The sequence below is a fragment of the Puma concolor genome, chromosome F2 (genome assembly GCF_028749965.1).
Source record: "Puma concolor isolate L17-30 chromosome F2, mPumCon1.1.hap2, whole genome shotgun sequence".
Lineage (NCBI taxonomy): Eukaryota > Metazoa > Chordata > Mammalia > Carnivora > Felidae > Puma > Puma concolor.
In genome coordinates, this window is record NC_141684.1 from 4,684,789 (window position 1) to 4,703,993 (window position 19,205).

Here is a 19,205-nt window from a genome sequence, read left to right on the forward strand (position 1 = left end):
TGGGTTTGGGAGAGGTGGCCCACTGTCATGCCGTCTGTAAGAGTCCGAGGGGAGCGAGTAGCCTCGGCGTGTCCTCCCCTGACTTGGGCGGTTGGAGCATGTGCAGTGGCCAGCGCTTCCCGGCGGCAACGAGCATGAGTGAGCACGTTGGAGGGAAGCGTCCCTGTAGGACGTGGGTGGCTGACGCGTGAAGGAGCAGAGGGTGCTTGCTGGCACCCGTAGGGAGCAGGACACGGAGCCACAGAAGTGCTTTGAAGAGCAGCACTAAGGAGGACGTTAAACAGAGCGTGTTCGGGCCTCGTGTGCAGTTTGGGAAGGTCTGTGCACGGTCGGACACACTGGGCAAGTTTGAGTCGCAGGTGCCAGATGGGTGTGAGGCGAAAGGACCAGAGGAGTCCTCAGGAGGCTTGCAGAAGTTTCAAGGGGAGATGGTGAGGAGCAGCGGGAGAGGCAGGCAGGGCGGTGGGGGGGATGGGAGGGAGGCGCGTGCGTGTTCTCCCCAGATACGGGTGTTGCACCTTCTCTCACTTCCTCATGACAAACAGAGCCCGACAGATCCTGGACATTGCGGTTCCTTCTGAAGAAAGCTCTTGTAAGTGGTTTGTCTATACGGAGAAATAAAAATCGGGGTGGCACTAAAATGCCATTCGTTGACTCGCACGAGCCATTAAAAATGTACCTGCGTGCCCCCCCCCTCCTTGCCCCTACCAGGAGACAGCCACAGGACTTCTAGGCGTGCATTTGTGCTAATGTCTCACCAGAGTGCAGGACTCAGAATGCACCGCTGGTGGACCCTGGATGGTTTTGTCCTCACACCCTCGCGTAGGGCTGGCCGTCCGAGCAGGTGCCGCTCTGTCCCCTTATTGGGGAAACAGCTTTCATGTGGCCAGCCCGTTCTCTCCCTGCAGGTACCCTTTTACTGAGCACTTTCACCCCAGAGGTTTCCTCCACAGAGATAAATCACGGACGCACAGAAGTTCACACTCCGCGTTTTACTCTGTGTAAGTCGTGAGACTGGACACGAGCATGTGCCGTGTAGCAGGCAGAGGGTGAATAAGTTACCGCACGGCTAAGGAATGCAGTGGTACTCGGGGATGCCGGACCACATCTAGACCAACGATTAATGACCTAGAAAATGAAAATAGTATTTTGTTCATTTTGAAAGCACATAGGAAAACATCTATCCAGTGTAACCCTAGCCCTGGGTGTGTGTGTGTGCACACGTGTGTGCACACACAGTCACTCCTGCAGGAGAGCAGTCTGAGAGCCAGCGTGGTACACAGCACAGCATGACTTTGCCACCAGTTTCCCAGTCTGGGTGTCCTGACACTGAAGACGGGACTGGTGGCCACCATCCATCCTTCCGGTGTGGTTTAAAAGCCCAGCACCTGGAGGCAAGATGCTCAAAGTCAGTAACCACTTTTGCCTATTGTTGCCAGCTTGCCAGGCTCCTGTGGGCCCGGAGCACAGGGATTAGCAAGAGACCCGGATGTTCCTATCAGGACTGGGGTTGCCGGAGCCCTTGAAGTCCAGGTGCTGGGCCCGGGTGGTGCTTGGTGGGCGATACCAACATGTGTCTCCTGGACCAGCACGTCCTCTGGCTGGAGAGGTGTCCCCAGGCAGGAAGTGATGGGCCTCTTTTCTCTGTTGAGCAGTAGGTGCTGCTGGGCCTTGTCTGTTCTGGTTTAGCTCAGAAGGAGCAGCGTTTTTCTCCTGATGCCTGGAGCCACCTCCCTGGTGCCCCAGACCCCTGCCTGCAGCACCACATTCAGGACTCGAAGCTGCCAGCTCACAGTCCCAGCCGGGGAGACCTTCTCACATACTTGGTGCTGGCAGGACAGATGGGCCACTGGACAGACTTCTACCAGTTCTGGCTCTGTCCTTAGTTGACATTCTCTTGCAGTTGGACATTTTTAGCAAAGTCTGAGTCTGGAATCTGCCACATATTAGCTGTGTGATTTGGGGTGAGTCACCTCCCTCTCTGGGCCTCTGCTTCATCATCTGTAAAAGCGAGGGGGTGGGACGAGATGATGCATAAAGGCTCTTGCAGGCGGCAGCTCTGAGACTTGGGAATCAGCCCAACCCAGCCCGATTCCCCAGGGCTGTCTTCTGCAGCTTAGAGTCTCTGCTTCCCCCTCGAGGATGAGCCAGGGCGAGGGTGGGTCACGGGGACTGATAGAGTCCACAGAGCAGAGAAGGTCACCGGTGACTAATGCATTTGGACAGGGCCCAACAAACTTCTGCACTTGAATATTGTCCCCATAGCAGGTGCCTCGAGTGAGGGGATTGGATGGACTAGAGCTCAGTGGGTCCAGGGATTATATTTCTCTGATCGTGGCTGTGTGTCTTGTGTTTCTGGCATGTAATTAACTGTGAGGATGTGTGTTGGCCTCTAGGAGGGCCAGCGCGCCCCATACTTTAGGTCTCGTGATGAAGACAGTGCATTAGGGAGGGCACTACTTACGCCCATTTCACAGATGGGGAGAATAAAGCTTAGAGGTCAAGTGACCTGCCCAGGGTCACAAGTTAATGGGATGGTGGGAAACATAATCACTGGTTATTACTAAAGGGAAGGGCAGGCAGCTGGAGGGCTGATTAAAGCCCCCCTTCCCCAGCAGCTGAGAAAACTGGCTCTCAGAGAAGGTAGGTCACTGGCCCAAGGTCACACGGCTCTTGGCCTCCTGACTCTCCTTGGCTCCCACATCGGATGCCCTAGACCATTGCATGGTGCCATGTTCCTGGACTGCTTCTGCCCCTTGTCTTGGAAGCTGATCTCCTCTCTGGTTCCCATATTCACCAGAGAGTTCTTGGGGCCAGTCTCCCCCAGTGTTTTAATATATGTGAAATCAGACTAAGGTCAGGGGGGGAAGCCTTTTAGGGGATGCCCCCAAACTGCTGCCCACAGCCCAGGCATTGTGGCCGTAAACAGAGAGGAAAGGAGGATGAACCTCCGAAGCAGCTGGGGCACAGCTGGCATCAGGCATGGGCTTTACCACATGAGCGGATGGATGAATGGATTTGGGGCTCTGTCACCCAGGACTGAGGACCAGCTTCACCCAGTAGGGAGATCACAGACTGCGTGGAGGAGACCCAGCTTCAGAATCTGGCTCTACCTCGTGCTGACCCCATGTCCATCCTTGGTCTACTCTGAGCCTCAGTTTCCTCTTCTGTGAAAGGGGGAAGGGGATGGTAATGGTTCCCACCACCGAAGGAGGCAGTGTACATGAAGGGGTTGATGCAGTGCCTATCGAGCTGGTGATGCTCTGTTCCTGTTACTCCCATAATCTTCAGTTAATTTCCAGCTCATTTTGTGGTGGTGATGAGGGCATATAGCCGCTGCTCTGGGCTGGGCTAGACCAATTCGGGTGCAGTCAGAGAGAGCAGGGAGGGGTGATGACCTCAGTGCCCTCTGCCCTGGGTTCTTCCCTGCAGAGAAGATTGACCAGCACAGTGGGACGCTGGCATGAGGGTTCCTTTGGGTGGGCACTGAGTCGGTCTGGGTGCCATGGAGGTGAAGTCTACGGCATTAGCCAGACCGTGAGCCCCACCAGTGGAAAGATTTAGAAACAACAGAAACAAGACCAAAATGTGAGTTTCCAGTGAGCTTCTTCGTGGTGCATCCTGGGGGTCTTTCTGCTGTGGGGACCAATGCTGCCTCTGGAGGAACCCAGAGCCACTGGGTTGTGTCCCGTTCCTGGGCCCACAGCGCCCTCTGGTGTCTGCACGCCAGAGCATCTGCTCCAATTTCCCTCTGCAGGGCTCCTGCCTAATGTGACACTGGGCACATCTCTGCCGTTCTGGGGCTGTCGTCTTTTCTTCAGAAACCTGGCAACTGGGGGGGAAGGAAGGAAGAGGAAGTCTTGGTTTTGTGCTCAGACCTGGGTTCAGGTGATGGAAGGAAAGCAGGTTTGGGGAGCTGGGCAGACATGGCTTGGATCCCAGCTCTGCAGAGGCTGGGTGATCTTTGGCTGGTGTGTCCCTGAGCCTCAGTGTCCCCTCTGTAAAGTGGGTGCAGTGGTGCCTTCCCGGTGTGGCAGTTGTGGGGATCATGGGAGGTTGCTCATGCCTGTAAAAGCACCTGGCTTAGTCCCCGGCTCAGGTAAGCACACGTAAAAATCCGTTCCTTGCCTTTCTTGTCCTTCTGCTGGAAATTGCCAAAACCCGGGGAAGAGTAATGTGTGTTTCTTCAGCAGAAAGCATTCAAGTACCTTGTATGAGAGAGGGTGGTGGGCTCACAGAGCCCTAAAACCTGAGTTGGGGCCCCCGCCAGGGGCTCGTTCACCGGTTCCGTGGAGGAAACGTGCCTGAGCACAGCCATGTGGTCCAGAGTGTGATTCTTGCGGGTCCCTAGATAAGCCGGGTTGTGGCCTCCACCTGCCATGCTGTTGACAAACACTCAGGACCCTGTCTGAGCCTCAGGGACCGAGGAGCAGAGGACGGTCACATCAGCAGAGCACCCCAAGGGCTTCCTAGGATAGTAGGTGTTGTACTGGGGGGGGGGGCGGTGGCGAGAAGATGCATCCCCCCAAAAATGTCTAGGAAGTTATCATGAGCACAATGCATATGAAAGGAAAGACAGAAACAGAAACAAAAATACCACAAGCTGACTCTGTCTTTTGTAAGTACTCGTGACAACTACAATGGCAACGAGAAATGGGAAACAAGCTAATGGAGTATCACGTTGCAGCAGCCAGATGGGCATAAGTGAGAATTAGGAACACCTTGCGATAGGGAGCTATGCATGCAACATAATGCAAATGAAATAGAGGCCAGGAAGCCCTGCGTGCTCACACATAAAAAGACGTGTGTGCGGTGCAAACAACCAGCACATTGGGGCAGTGGGATTTGGGGGGTTCCATATGTCTTGTTAATTACTCTTCCTGGTGCTACAACATCTGTAAACATTTAACCAAAGACTAAGTCTTAACATAATGAAAATCCTTTTAAATATAGTACATTCACAATGTTTGTGCGTGAAATCCCCAAGCGGCGTGATTTTGGAGTGCGGAACCCTGGACGGCATGACGGCCGTGGGTCCAGATGGCAGGACAGGGCAGTGGCTGAGGACTGGGCTTTGGGAACCTGGAGCTGCCCCTCTCCTGCCGCATAACCTTGGGGAGGTCTCCACTGCTCTTAGTGCCTCAGTTTCCTCTCCTGTGCATAAGAGAGACTAGAAACAACCACGCTCTCCTAACGTTGACATGAGGGTTCATTAAATAAGGGGATCCAGGAAAGAACTTCACAGGCCCCTGCTAAATAACGACTTCGGCAAGCATTAGCAAGAGTCAAGTGCAAGCCATCCACGCTCAATTCCCTGAGCAGGAGGATCCGTTCAGACACATTATCTAAGTTAGACCCAACCATACAAACTCAGTACTTCTGCTTCGAAGCCTGGAGGCAGATGTTCTCTCCCTGGGCCCGCGGCTGTGAGGATGACAGCCTTGATGCTCCTCCAGCCATTTTTGCTGCAGTGAAATGAGCCAGTTGGAGCAGGGCGAGGTGACCCTCAGAGGTCGGCCCCGAAATGGATCCTTGTAAGTGATGCTGCTGAGCAACCATGCGGACAGCATCTCCGGCTGCTCAGACACACCACACGCTGCATTTCCTGCCAGCGTTGTCTTTATGAACAGCAGCCGGCACTAATACTCCCAATTAGAGTGGGGTTCGGGTGTGGAAGGGGCCCCAGGCAGGGCCAGTCAGGACCAGGGTATGGAGGTGGGGCAGGGCTGGGTGCCTGGAGTGGCACACCGTAGGGACAGCTCCGTAGGGAGCTCTCTCCGTAGGGAGAGAGCTCCACAGCCCCTCATCAGTGCTGCTCACACCTTGCAGGTAACAAGGGCTTTTGAGACCCGTAGGGGACGAAATTGGGGCAGAGTGTCCCATAGAGCCATGCTTGGGTCAGCAACTCAGTACTCAGCATTTGGTAGAAGGGAAGAAACTCAAAAACAACGACGACCAGAAAGTCCTTTCTTAAGCATTTCTGCAGAAATCCATATGGCGATAAATAAAAGTTCAGATGGATTTTGTGCTCAGATTTCACGGTGTGGTGCACCGGAAAAAATATACGAGCAAACAGAAGAAACTCGGCCGAGTTTTATTGGGCTGGCTGGCTCAGGTCACGCAAACATCAGTTCCTTGTCTTTTATGGCTTTTTTCCAATCTTCCCGGGATCACAAACCCAACAGGACAAACTCGGTAAAGGAGGAAACTGAGTCAAACCAGTAGCTGAGGTGTCGCCTTCTCGAAATTTTGACCGAATGTCCTGAAGGGAATGCCAGAGCCGCGAGCAACGAGCCGGAGTGTCCTGGGGTCCTCGTGTCCTAGGAGAGCCTTTGTGCGGTGGGTCATCACGAAGCTGAAGAAATAAGATGCTGAGTGGAAAACTCAGGAGAGTCCAAGGCCATCAGGATGCAACTAAGGAGGGTTGTTCGTAACCAGGTTCATAGTGGTTGGCAGAGGCAACCTGGTCCCTGGGTCTGGAAGACTAGGTTCTGCACGTGTTCCTCCAAGGACAAAGAGGCATCCTCCACGTTGCTGCGGACCCTGAAGTCTCCAGCCTCTCAGGAAAGGCAGCCAGCTGGAGATAAATTGGGGACCCACCTGCCAAGAAGTCACTCCCAGCAGTGGGGCAGGGCACCTGGAAGTCCTCAGTTCCAACTGTCCTTCTCTGAGACATGCCATCTTGTCCGAAACATGCAAGTGGCCATGAATTTACGTTTGATTATAAAATGCTGTTGTGACACTGGTCCCTACTGAGCTGTGCTCAGCATCAAGCGTTAGCTGGCAGATAAAGTCCACGTGTTTGGAGCACACTTCACACCTGCTGCTGTGACGGGGCCCCAAGACACCCTTCTCCCCCTGCATCTGTGTCTTGCCGATTCTGCGCTCATGTTCCCAGGGCTTCCTCTTGGTGTTTCTCCTCCCTGAGACTGCTTCCTCCTTGTGCATCCACCAGTGTGCTCTGCCTCTTGGAATACCAGAGATGCTTCTGACCCAGTAACCCTCGAGCCCTCATGCATGGGGCCAGGAGGCCCCGCAGGGCACCATCTCATCCATTCCTCTCTCCGCAATTCATGGCAAAGCCATTGAGTCTTGGAAAACACACACATTGATGTTTTCACTGTAAGATGCTGTAGGAAGAGGGCAAAGTAGTTTATCATACGCTCTGGCTTGCTCAGAATCCTAACAGCTACCCATTTAGGGGCACACAGGGCACCCTCGGACTGGGGAGGGACAGTGAAATGAGGGACATGAGCCTTAAGGTATGATTAATGCAACCGTTTGCACCTGAGAGCCCAGAGGATGATGAGGAGTGTCCACAAAAAAAGTCACTGGCCACTGCGCAGCTGATTGGGCAGAGCAGGTAAGAGCTAGGAATGATCCCATTTAAGCCTGGTCTGAGCTCACTGAGGGCCTTTCCTGTGAAGCCTTCACGGCAGTGCCTGGGGATCTTACTGTGGGGAACAGTCAGACCAGCTGTCGCAATGGCACCAACATGGCAGACACACTGTGTGCTGTCTCCAGGGTAAAGAACAGGTCCTCCCCTGAGCTACTTCTTCTCTTTGGTGTCTTTCAAGGCCAGGCTGTCTGAAATTGTGAGGTGACGTATCATGGAATCTTTGTAGAATGGCTTGCAGAATTGGTGGGGGTGAAGAGAGGGCCTTGCCACATAGGGATTTTCTTCCTCTTGACTCCTTTCCAGACCAGGGACCAGGGAAGGTTTCTAGAAACCACACAATGCTACTTCTACATGTGTGGGGTTTCTGGTGTAAGTGAAATGTGGCACAGCAAGGAGCAGTGGGCACATTTTTATTTCATGGATTCTTTCTGAGAGGATGTGGAGGCATTAGCAATAGGAGCCATGCACAGCCCAATGGCCAACGTGTGGGGATTTTATCTGGAATGGCATAGTGACTTCGTCTCAAAGAAAGTGCCGTGTTGTGGAAAGAATCCTAACCGCTTTTATTGAGCTCTTGGTGTGTGCCAGGCTGTTGAGTTTGAGTATCAGCCTCGTGCAGCCTCTCAGGGAGTCTGAGGCATGCCCAAAGTCACAGAGTGACCCGCTGTTATCCATGGCACTGGCCAGTGTCAGTTTTCCACCCTTCTCCGAAAGCAGTGCTGGTATCTGGGAATCCTTGACCCTCAACAACTGTGTCCCTTGTGGGAATTGGCTTATTTCATGTAATGACTGCATTGTGGAGCTTCTGAGCCATAAAATGTAAATTATACGTGCGTGTTTGTATGTGTGAAGCTCCTAAGATATATTTATGCCATTGCCTCTAGCTCTGGGTTCCTTTCTCTTTGCTCACGGCTGGCTTCATCAGCAGCCCCATCTCCTATTGTTAGCCTCTGCATTAATGTGCATTATTCATGGTTATCGAGTTGGATAACTGCGGTTGAAGGCCTTCTATTTTTATAATAATTAAAGGGTTTAGGGGAAAATAAGTTTAGCTGCTTCTCTGCCCTCATGTAGCCTTGTGGGTTGGGGGCAAAAGACTGAGAGAAAAATGGTGCCACAGCCCCTGTCCGTGGTGCTGAAGGACACGCTGGGGAAGTTTGAGTTCACGGGATCTCACAGCCCCAGGCAGAGCTGGAATAGGAAAGTCTGCACCTTTCCCCAGCTCTGTCTGACACTCAGGCACTTGCCAAGTCTAATGGGCCAGTCACAGGACCAAGGGCTTAGTATAGGAGGTGGGGAGCACTTGTGAGGAGGACAAATGCTGGGCTGCAGGACCATTGGATGGGGCAGGAGACAGGGGAGGCTAAAGACGCTGACCCTGGACACAGCCTGGCGGCTTCAGACCCTGCTTGGCCACTTGGCAGCTGTGTAACATTGTGCAGTTCCTCAACCCCTTAGCCCTTACTTTCTTCCTGTATAAATTGGTGACTGATACTACCTGTCTTAGAGAGTTGCTCATAAGGACAAAATGACCCAATGAAAATAAAGACTTATATTTGTAAAAAAAAGTGCTCATAAATATTAAGTATAATTACCATTACACCAGCATAGTGTTACATTTTTTATACGCCAGATGATGTCTTCAGCATCCCGGCCATCGGTGAGGTCTTATCCCCAGGGGTGGCTGGCAGTTGTGAAATGTCCGGGCTCCCGCTGTTTCCTGAGGATGGCCTCACTGTAAGTCTGTCGGCCTCCCAAAGCCTGGAGAGTGTTATTGGAAATTTGTGTTCCAGATGGGGTGTGTTGTGGTATGGGGTGTCCTTTCCTTTCCTCCGTTCATATAGAATAATTTGTAGAGCCTCTAAGAATCTAACAGTACCTGGTATCTGTGAGTACTGTGGTCTGCCAGGACTCGTGGACATGCTACTTAGCTTGGAGGTAAATACTGCTGCCCTCATTTTACAAGTGTATTCACCGTGTGACCAGGAACCATGTGAGTTTCTCTCTGTGTGGTCGAGCCAGGAGCTGTGCTCGTGTTTTCTGACCCCACAGCTGGCATTTATCAGTGCTGAGCAGTGTTTCTCAGACCTGCCAGCATCTGAATCACCAGGAGTGTTTATTAAACCAGTGTGCTGGGCCCCACACCCAGAGCGTCTGGTTCCGTGGACTGGGAGCCGGGCAGAGAATCTGTCTTTCTAGCAAGGCCCAGGAGATGCTGATGCTGCTGGCCCAGGAGCCACTCGTTGAGGGCCACTGCCCAGGGGACTCCTCAGACCCCACCTACAGGACCTATGGTCTCTTACCAGGTGAACCAAGAGTAATACTAATATGCTTATCTAGCAATGAGGCGATCTCTTTGTCAACATTTGGAAAAAAGTCTGATAGTCAGTTAACCAAAAGAACAGGGGAAGTATCTTCTCTATCTTTTCTCTGTATTTTTCCCAGTGAGTAACCACATAATTCCTGGACCTCTGGTTTGACAGCGGGTGTGGGCGGATGACTGCTGCCCCTTGTTACCCTCCTGGGGGCTCCCAGTGAGACCACAGAGGCAGTGTGTGGGGGTGGGGAGTGGGCAGAGAGGTCCACCAAGACATGGCTTCAAGGTCCTGAGACTGAGCTGGGGAAAGCCCCTCTTCCCTGAGCCCTGCTTATCTCCTGTAACGGGTTTCACGTACATCATCTGTTGTCATCCTCTTAATCTGAGTGACTTCCTTTTTACAGGTGAAGAATGGGAGTTTGGGTAGTTTACCCAAAATAATAATTTCTGATGCTTGTCTGAGTTTCCCTACATTTAAAGCCTTTCCCCATTGTCTCCAGGCATCTAACCCACCACCTTGGGCCAGAGGTAACAGTCCTTCTCGTGTTACTTTTTGCGCAGGTGAAGGAGCTGCGACCCGGGAGGGGAAGTTGCTCATTCCACTCAGCTAACGGACGGCAGAGGCTCCTTGCCAGTTAATACCCTTCTCCTCTGGTCTAGTCCTGTTGCTTTCCCTTCTATCTTGATCTTCATTTCTCTCTCTCTTTTCTTTCCTTCCTTCCTTCCTTCCCTTCATTTCCCTCCTTTTGTTATACTTTACCATGGATCCTTAGCTACACATATCCCCTTTAAAACATTCCCTGTACCTGACTTGACCAATTCCTGGAGCATCTCCGTTCTTCTCCTTTTTTGACCCTCCCCACAGGTTTAAGAATGTGTTTCTCATTCTCAGGAGAATGCAAACAACTGTCATTTTAATTACGTCCACACCCCTTTTTCCATCTGAGAGCAGTGTGGGTCTCTATCCTACAAATGATGAAGTGGGGCTCAGAGACAGTGAGTGGGTTTCATGACGGGATCGGGCAGGCGGCCCAGGGCTGTAACTTGCCTTTTGCAAAGACGCTGCCGTCAGCTGATGGGGAGTCCACCTAGGGGATTTTGGAAGGTGTGTTATAGGGCATGGTGGTGTTCTGGGAGGCCAAGCTTAGGGGACACAAAAACATTCAATAGTTGAGGCAGGTTGACAATTTTCATAAGAGCAGAAACCCATCTGATAAATGCCTGGATCTCATGAGGATTTACAAGAGGAAATTTCTCAGAATCTGTTTTGCAGTGCTGGCATGGTTATCCTTATCTTTTAACAAGATTGAAAAGAGATGCTATCCTCTTGGACAAAGAAAACATTCGCCTCTAAAGAGGCATCCAGACAGTTTCTTTGATGACAAAACAAGGGTAGCCCTCCCATCACGGAGAAGTGGCTGGTTTCATGATACCAATTGCCTAAAACCAATTTGCCAAGCTGCCCATGTCCTTGGGATGCACAAATCCTGTACCTAGATTTGTGAATCTATTTATACACGAAGACTGAGTATCAGAGCATTTCACGAACCAGACCATGACCATCTGTACTAAGTGATGGAGGGTTTGAAACCACAGTTTGCTGGCTCTGGTTTTCTACACCTGCTGTCCTCTGTGCCCCTGGGGTTTTCTTACCCACAAGCCTAACTTTAAAGTAGAAGGGCCTCCCTACTGTCTCCCTTACAAGCCCACAGAGCTTAGGAAGGGATTGAAGCACACAGCACTGGTGGGGTCCTGTGCCAAGAAGGCAGTGTTGACAGGGAGATGCTGATGCCCTGACACCCCTACTCATGGAGCTCCTGTCTAGTGGGTGAGACAGATTCACCCAGAGCCATCTACTGGGCATCTGTTGGAAAGCACCACCAGGGCTGGAATGTGACAACTGGGCAGAGGGAAAGTTCCAGAACTCTGGAGTTCTCTCTGGCATTGTCTCTGGTCTCCTCCCTGGCTCCCTTTATTAGATGGTCCTGGGAGCTCCAATGCCCTACTACCCTCCTCCCCTTTATTCCTGAGGCAGGAGCCAACCCAGACACCCCTTCCCCTGCCTTCAGCTACAGAAGCCAGAAGACAGACTGGCCTTTCAAGGACCCACCATCTTAACTGGGTAACCAGCACCTGGGGTGAGCTCTGCAACAGCTCCCACAATAGGCCTGATTCTGGAGGGAAGCGCCATTGAGGGCAGGTCCTCAAAGGAAGTCCTTACTCTTCTCTGACATTCCCCCTTTTGGGAAATCTTGCATTTAGCCCTAGAGTTGTAGAAAAGCAGAGTTAAGTGGGCAGGGGTCCCTGCCATCTGCAAATGCACATGCCATGCACTCAGACTGGTGCAGGATGGGACAGGGGATAAAACATGGGTCTTGGAGATGAGGCAGCTGGGGAGCTAAGCCTGCCGCCCTATGCCTGACCACCAGACTACCGGCTTTATGCGGAGCGCTGGCCTCCAGTCAGGCAGTTGAAGGAGCTCTGATGCTTTCCCAGGGAGTAAGGGTTGGCTGAGGCCGTGGGGGAGGAACTAGGTCCTTGGAGAAGGGGAGCGAGGCTGGGCGCCCAGGCACTGCTGCCTCAGCCTGCCCACCCCGGCCATGCCAGCCGCTAGGCGGACTCAGGCAAGCGTGGGCCCTCTGTACCCATGTGTTCCACGTAAAGTGAGAAAGACACTTGTGAACATGCCCTGAACCAGTGTGTGCAAACGCTGCTCAGGGGCAGAGTCTGGAGCCCAAAGATGGGCTTCCGTGTACAGATGCTGTTAACTTCGGACAAACGATAGAATCCCCGTGCTTCCATTTCATAAACTGTGAAATCAAGATTGTAGTCGCGTCTCTTTTGTAGAAGCGTCCCGGGAGGAGTCAGAGGCATTGCTGAAAGGGAAGTGCTCCGTGCTCGGCATGTGGTGAATCCTCAGCGGGGCCTGTCGGCCAGTAGCAGCCTCTTCAGCGTCGCTTATTGTTATGTTATGTTGGTATTAACATCGCTGTGATGTTCCCGGTGGTTCTGCCACTCTCAGTGCTAACAGAGGGGTGCTAACGGGTGTTCGGTCCGCGCTCGGGATCTCAGAAACCACTTCCGCCTGTCCCGGGTGCCTCCTTCACGTCTGGACCATCGAGTTCCAAAATAGGGACTCATCCGCGAGGTAGGGCCTCATCCCCATTGTGCGGACGTGTAAATGGTGGCTGAGAAATCGCCTGTTGTGGCAGCCTCTGCTCGTAAGGAAGCTGCGGGCAGTTCGACCCCAGAAAGTGTGCCCGCCGACTCAAACTTGTTCCGAGGGAGGAGCGGCCACAGAAAACCCTGGGTCCCTAATACTGAATGACCTTTCATCATGTGAAGCATCCGTAGACTGCTCACCTGCCCCCTGTATCCGACCAAGGACAGCCACCCACGTGCACCTAAAGACCAAAGAGGAAGTCTCCTCCCTCCCCAAACCACACCTAAGTACGATGCTGGCCAACTGGAGACCGTCTCGACTTTCCTCCTCCTACTCTGTGAACAATTCTCCTTTCTAGCCCTTCGGAAGCCTTGCCAGTGGCGGCCTGGATTCTTTAACGCAAGGGTGTGAAGGCCTTGGTTCTGCCCGTGATGAGGCGCAGTGAAGTGTACATGCATCTCCCCGTGTGCCCTGAGCCACCCCAGCCCCCCACATGCCCTGTGACCAGATCGAGTGGGCAAGGACACTGGAGAACCACCATCAGCAAGCATAGTCAAGGCTTCAAGGAAGCCTGCTGTAAAGGAACCTGTTTAACTGAGTTTAACTCTGTATTTCTGTATTTCACAAACCCATTTGGCCAAAGAACCCCCTACCTTCCCACACCCCCCCCTCACAATTTAATTACAAATCAAACTGGTGTCACCCAGAACAACTTTGGAAATGTTACAGGGAGCACCGTGGAGACATTCAACACTTACAAAAACTTTGCAGTGGCTGTGATTGTTCCCATTTTACAGAAAGTGAAACTGAGACCACCAGGTACTAAGCTGTTTTCCCCAAGTGTCCCTCCTTCCTCTAAGCGAGGGTGGCGGGAGCTGGCATTCAGCCTACTCCGTCCTTGATGCTCCATCCCCCGGGCTGCCTTGCCTGGAGACATCCCTCCTCTGGAAGCTTCCACCCATGCCAACAAATCCCTTCAGTCTCCAGGACGGGACCCTCCTGGCCTTAGCGTAAGAACCAAGCACTTATTAGCAGATGAGTGTGTTGTGTGGGCACAGGTGCCCTGTCTCCACCATTAACTTGCTCTGCGAGGACGGGAGGACACACCTTGTGTGATGTGGCACACACATGGCACACGGTTGACAGCATCATTTCCCTGCTGCAAGTGTGCCTGGGGCGGTGTGGTTCCATGTAACCCTCAGCGATCGCGGGCAGGAGCTGCGATGACTGTGTACCACCCGCAGCCCAGTGATGCTCCCACAGCTGAGTGTGCACTTTCTTCCCCAGCCCTCGCTCACCTTGCGGTGGTCCTGCTGCTGGCCTCCTCGTCCACCAGATGACAGGCCAGTGGCACATGGCCCTCTAGAGTGGCTGGTGTGAGGTCACACAGCTAGAAAGGTGCAGAGCTGGGACACAGACTCACGTCTGTCTGACTCCAGGGCCCCAGTTGTCTGTCTGTGTGTTTCTGTTTTCAGTGTCACACTGGCTCAGAAGGGATGTTGAGTCCGTGGAAGGCACTTCATAGAAATTTTAGAAATTTGGTATGTGTGTGCATGTTTGCAGACACACATTTGCACACACACAATTTATAGGTGAACCTGGAAATGCACAATGTCTGACGCACCTTTGAGAAGCAGGACCTGCCTCGCGGGGTCATTGGCAGTCTGCGTAAGACCGTAGAGGTAGAGGACACAGTGCAGCACAGTGTTTCTAAATATTTCTAATAGGTTCATCAGTTCGCATGTTTGTTGAATGTCCAATAACCTCATTTCACAAATGGGATAGTCTGGAAAGCAGCATTGACTTACTCAGTGTCCCACAGAAAATTGACAGAGGGAGGGAGCCGGGCTGGAGATCTTGGCAGAATCCTTTGACTTGAATCAAATGGTGTCCGAGCTGGATGGGAGCTCAGAGATCCCGGAATCGCTGTTTTTAAATGCCCCCCACCGTGCACTCCCCAGGATGGGTGTGGGAGTTGAGCAGCCTGGCCCATGTCCCCCCTTCTTCCCCACAGCTGCCCCATGAGTGTGCCTGTCATGGGCTTCTGCATGTGATCCATTAGAATGGAGTGTGACCCAGCAATTGCACTACTAGGTACTTATGCAGAGGTTACAAAAATGCTGATTTGAAGGGGCACACACACCCCAATATCTAGAGCAGCACTATCAACAATATCCAAATTATGGAAAAAGCCCAAATATTCATCAACTGACGAATATATAAAGCAGATGTGGTATATATGCCACATATACACTCCACATACACACTCCACATATACACTCCATATACACACTCCACATATACACTCTACATACACACTCCACATATACACTCCATATACACACTCCATATATACACTCCACATATACACTCCATATACACACTCCATATATACATTCCACATACACACTTCACATATACACACTCCATATACACACTCCACATGTACACTCCATATACACACTCCACATATACACTCCATATACACACTCCATGTATACACTCCATATACACACTCCATATACACACTCCATATATACACTCCACATACACACTCCACATATACACACTCCATATACACACTCCACATGTACACTCCATATACACACTCCACATGTACACTCCATATACACACTCCATGTATACACTCCATATACACACTCCATATACACACTCCATATATACACTCCACATACACACTCCACATATACACACTCCATATACACACTCCACATGTACACTCCATATACACACTCCACATATACACTCCATATACACACTCCATGTATACACTCCATATACACACTCCATATACACACTCCATATATACACTCCACATACACACTCCACATATACACACTCCATATACACACTCCACATGTACACTCCATATACACACTCCACATATACACTCCATATACACACTCCATGTATACACTCCATATACACACTCCATATACACACTCCATATATACACTCCACATACACACTCCACATATACACACTCCATATATACACTCCACATATACACTCCATATACACACTCCATATATACACTCCACGCATACACTCCATGTACACACTCCATATATATACTCCATATACACACTCCACATATACACTCCATATACACACTCCATATACAGACTCCATATATACACTCCACATATACACTCCATATATACATTCCACATATACACTTCACATATATACTCCATATACACACTCCACATACACACTCCACATACACACTCCATATATACATTCCACATATACACTTCACATATACACTCCATATACACACTCCATATATACAATGAAGTACTACTCATCAATCAGAAAGAATGAAATCTTGCCATTTACAACAACGTGGATGGAACTAGAGGGTATTATGCTACACAAAATAAGTCAGAGAAAGGCAAGTATCATATGATTTCACTCGTGGAGTTTAAGAAACCCAACAGATGAACATAGGTAAAGGGAAGAGAAATAAGATAAAATCAGAGAGAGAGACAAACCATAAGAGACTCTTAAATACAGAGAACAAACTGAGGGTTGCTGCAGAGAGGTGGGTGGGGGTTGGGCTAAAGGGGGGATGGGAGTTAAGGAGGGCACTTGTTGGGATGAACACTGGGTGTTAAGAGATGAATTACTGGGTTCTACTTCTGAAACCATTATCATACTATATGTTAACTAACTAGAACTTAAATTTTAAAAAAAGAATGGAGTGTGCCCCAGCTTAAGAAATCCTTCTAGATACCTGTTCTAGCCCGGTGGTGCTCAGCCAAGGGCGATTTTGCCCCTTGGGGACCTTTGGCAGTAACTGGAGACATTTGATTTTCAGCACTGGGGAGTGCTGCTGGTGTGTAGGGGTGATGCTGGGCATCCTGCAATGCCCGGGGCAGCCCCCTGACAACGGAGCATCCAGCCAGATATCGATCGGGTCCAGGTTGAGGACACTGTGCTTTGGATGGGTGACTCTGAGCCTGGAGCGAGGAGGGGCCACACTATGATTGGGGAGGGGCGTGGGGCTGTCAGGTGCGTACGGACCCCTGGGGGTCTTGTTAAAGCACGGACCCCATCTGATGCGGTAGGTTTCCGGTGAAGCCCGAGAATCTGCATTTTCTGTGCTCTTTATCCTGCACTGACTGCTGCTCTCTTTCTCTGTCCCAGGGTTCCCTGGGCCTGCCCGGTCCCCCTGGGAGAGACGGCAGCAAAGGCATGCGGGTACGTCTGTTCCCACCCCTCCCCACAGTCAGCCGCCTGCTCGGAGCCCATGTCCTTGAGGGCGGTGGCCTCTGCCAGGGCCAAGCCTGAGCTGGGGCTCATTCATACTGGGATCTTCCCAGGTCCCTGTGGGTCAGCCTAATCACTTCAATGACACCAGGCACCGCCTGTGTGTCCTTGGAAGCCATTTTTAGCTGACAAGCTTCTCTGCACGGAGGTCTTGTCTTTGTGCCCAGACCTGCAACCAGGTCCAGGTCCAAAGTGGGGGATTCGCGCATATTTCCAGTTCGAGGAGCAGCTGAGAATACACCCCGTCCCCTGCACATGCCCCAACCCCCCAGCCTCCCTCTTGTCAGCTCCCAGACTCCCCCTCCGCATCCCCTGCCTCTGAGGTGACACAACCCCCAGAAACCCAGATGAAAAGTGATCTCTACTCGGGCGGGCCAGTCTGCTCCGGGGAAAAGGGATCGTCCTCACCAGGAACCCAAAGAGAGACGGGTTCTGTGTTCCACCTCCTCGTGCTCCGTTTGTGATTTCCAGCACGTGTGAGCAGGTCTCGGAGTGGGAGCCTTGACTGTGAGCCCCTCCTCTGTCCGTGGCCTCTAGCACTCCGGGACAGGAGGTCTGGGGTGGAGACCGGGAGAGAAAGAGGGGTCCTGTGCTCTGCAGGACCCCTCCGGCTCCCCTCCTGGTGGCCAGTCTCCTCCATGCACAAGGGGATTCCTTGTCACTATGCTTTCTCCACCTTTGTGTCTGCATGTAGTTCCCTTGACCTCCAGCAGCAGGAGCAAGGGGGTTGGGATGTGCCGCGTGGGGTAAAGACCAACTCCCTTGTTCATGGCGAGTCTCCCAGGGCAGCCTGGGTCTCCTTGCATGGACGGCCACCTTGTGTCTGTGATGGGGTTTGAATTCCAGACACGGATGCCCCTGAGATTTTGGGCTTCCCTGGCCTGCCTGGGCCTGTGTCCCGGTGGGTTGTGACTGACCCTGTTTTGTGTGTGCAGGGGGAGCCGGGAGAGCCAGGGCTTCCTGGAGAGGTGGGAATGCGGGTAAGTGTCACTCTCGGCTCTGTTCCTCTGATGTTTCCAGCGGATAATTTTTTTTTTTGAGACAGAGAGAGAGAGAGGGTGCAAGGGAGCGAGGGACAGAGAGGAAGGGATGTAGAGGGAGAGAGAATCCCACAAGGGGCAGAGAAAGAGAGGGTGAGAGAGAGAGAGAAGCGGGGTTCGTGCTCACCTGACGCGGGGCTCGAACTCAAGAACCACCAGATCATGACCTGAGCCAAAGTCAGATGCTTAACTTCCTGAGCCACCCAGGGCCCCTCCAGTCGATAAATCTTGATGCAAAACCAATTGTTTTCGGTGCAGAATAGATCCACAAAGGCTTCCTGTATAACAGCACGCACGCTTGTGTGTGTATATCCTCACGTCTATGATTTTTCCTATATTCTTAAAAAAAGTGAAGCATACCACTGTCTCCCGTTTATCTTTTTTCATTTAACAACAGATTAGAGATCTCTTTCCACACCTGTTCTCTCAGTCAGTGCACCTCATTCCATGACGTGGGTGCATCATAATTTACATAACCTTTTCCCTATGATGGCCCTACATGTTATTTCTAATTTCAATGGTCTTTCACCAAAATCAATATGGTAATAAATGCATGTGTGTGTGTGGGTGTATGTGTGTGCATGCTTCTCCTTACGTACTGTATTTTATTTCAATAGGATAGATCACAAAAGTTGGCAAGCCTTTGCCTAAAGAAATGCACATTTTAATTTTAATAGATTTTTTAATAGATATTTCCAAATTCGTTGCCTAAAATCCATAGCAGTTCGAGGTCCAGGCCGCAGAGGAGCCTCAGGGCTCTGCGGACTTCTGTTTCGGCTTTGTCAGGACTCGCCCGGGCTTTGCAGGCCCCACGGCAGAGTGTGAATGACGAGCGACAGGAATCAGGCAGGTCGCTCCGAAGCTGGGCACAGATCCGGGCCAGACGGTGGGGAGGCCGTGGGACGCAGGGCAAGTGGAAATGGAAATGGTTCATTATAGCTCGGAGGCCACACTCCAGCTGTTCCTCAGAGTTGAGCAGACAAGGGAGTG

General features: G+C 51.6%; 1 protein-coding gene across 3 annotated transcripts in view; it reads left to right on the forward strand.

The window, feature by feature from the left end:
* Positions 1-19,205, forward strand: part of COL22A1 (collagen type XXII alpha 1 chain) — a 260,760-nt gene that overhangs the window by 83,555 nt on the left and 158,000 nt on the right. For all 3 annotated transcript variants that reach the window (XM_086695892.1, XM_086695894.1, XM_086695893.1), the window contains exons 13-14: positions 17,053-17,106; positions 18,111-18,155. In XM_086695892.1, coding sequence (XP_086552018.1) covers positions 17,053-17,106; positions 18,111-18,155 — 99 coding nt within the window. The remainder of the gene's footprint in view (positions 1-17,052; positions 17,107-18,110; positions 18,156-19,205) is intronic.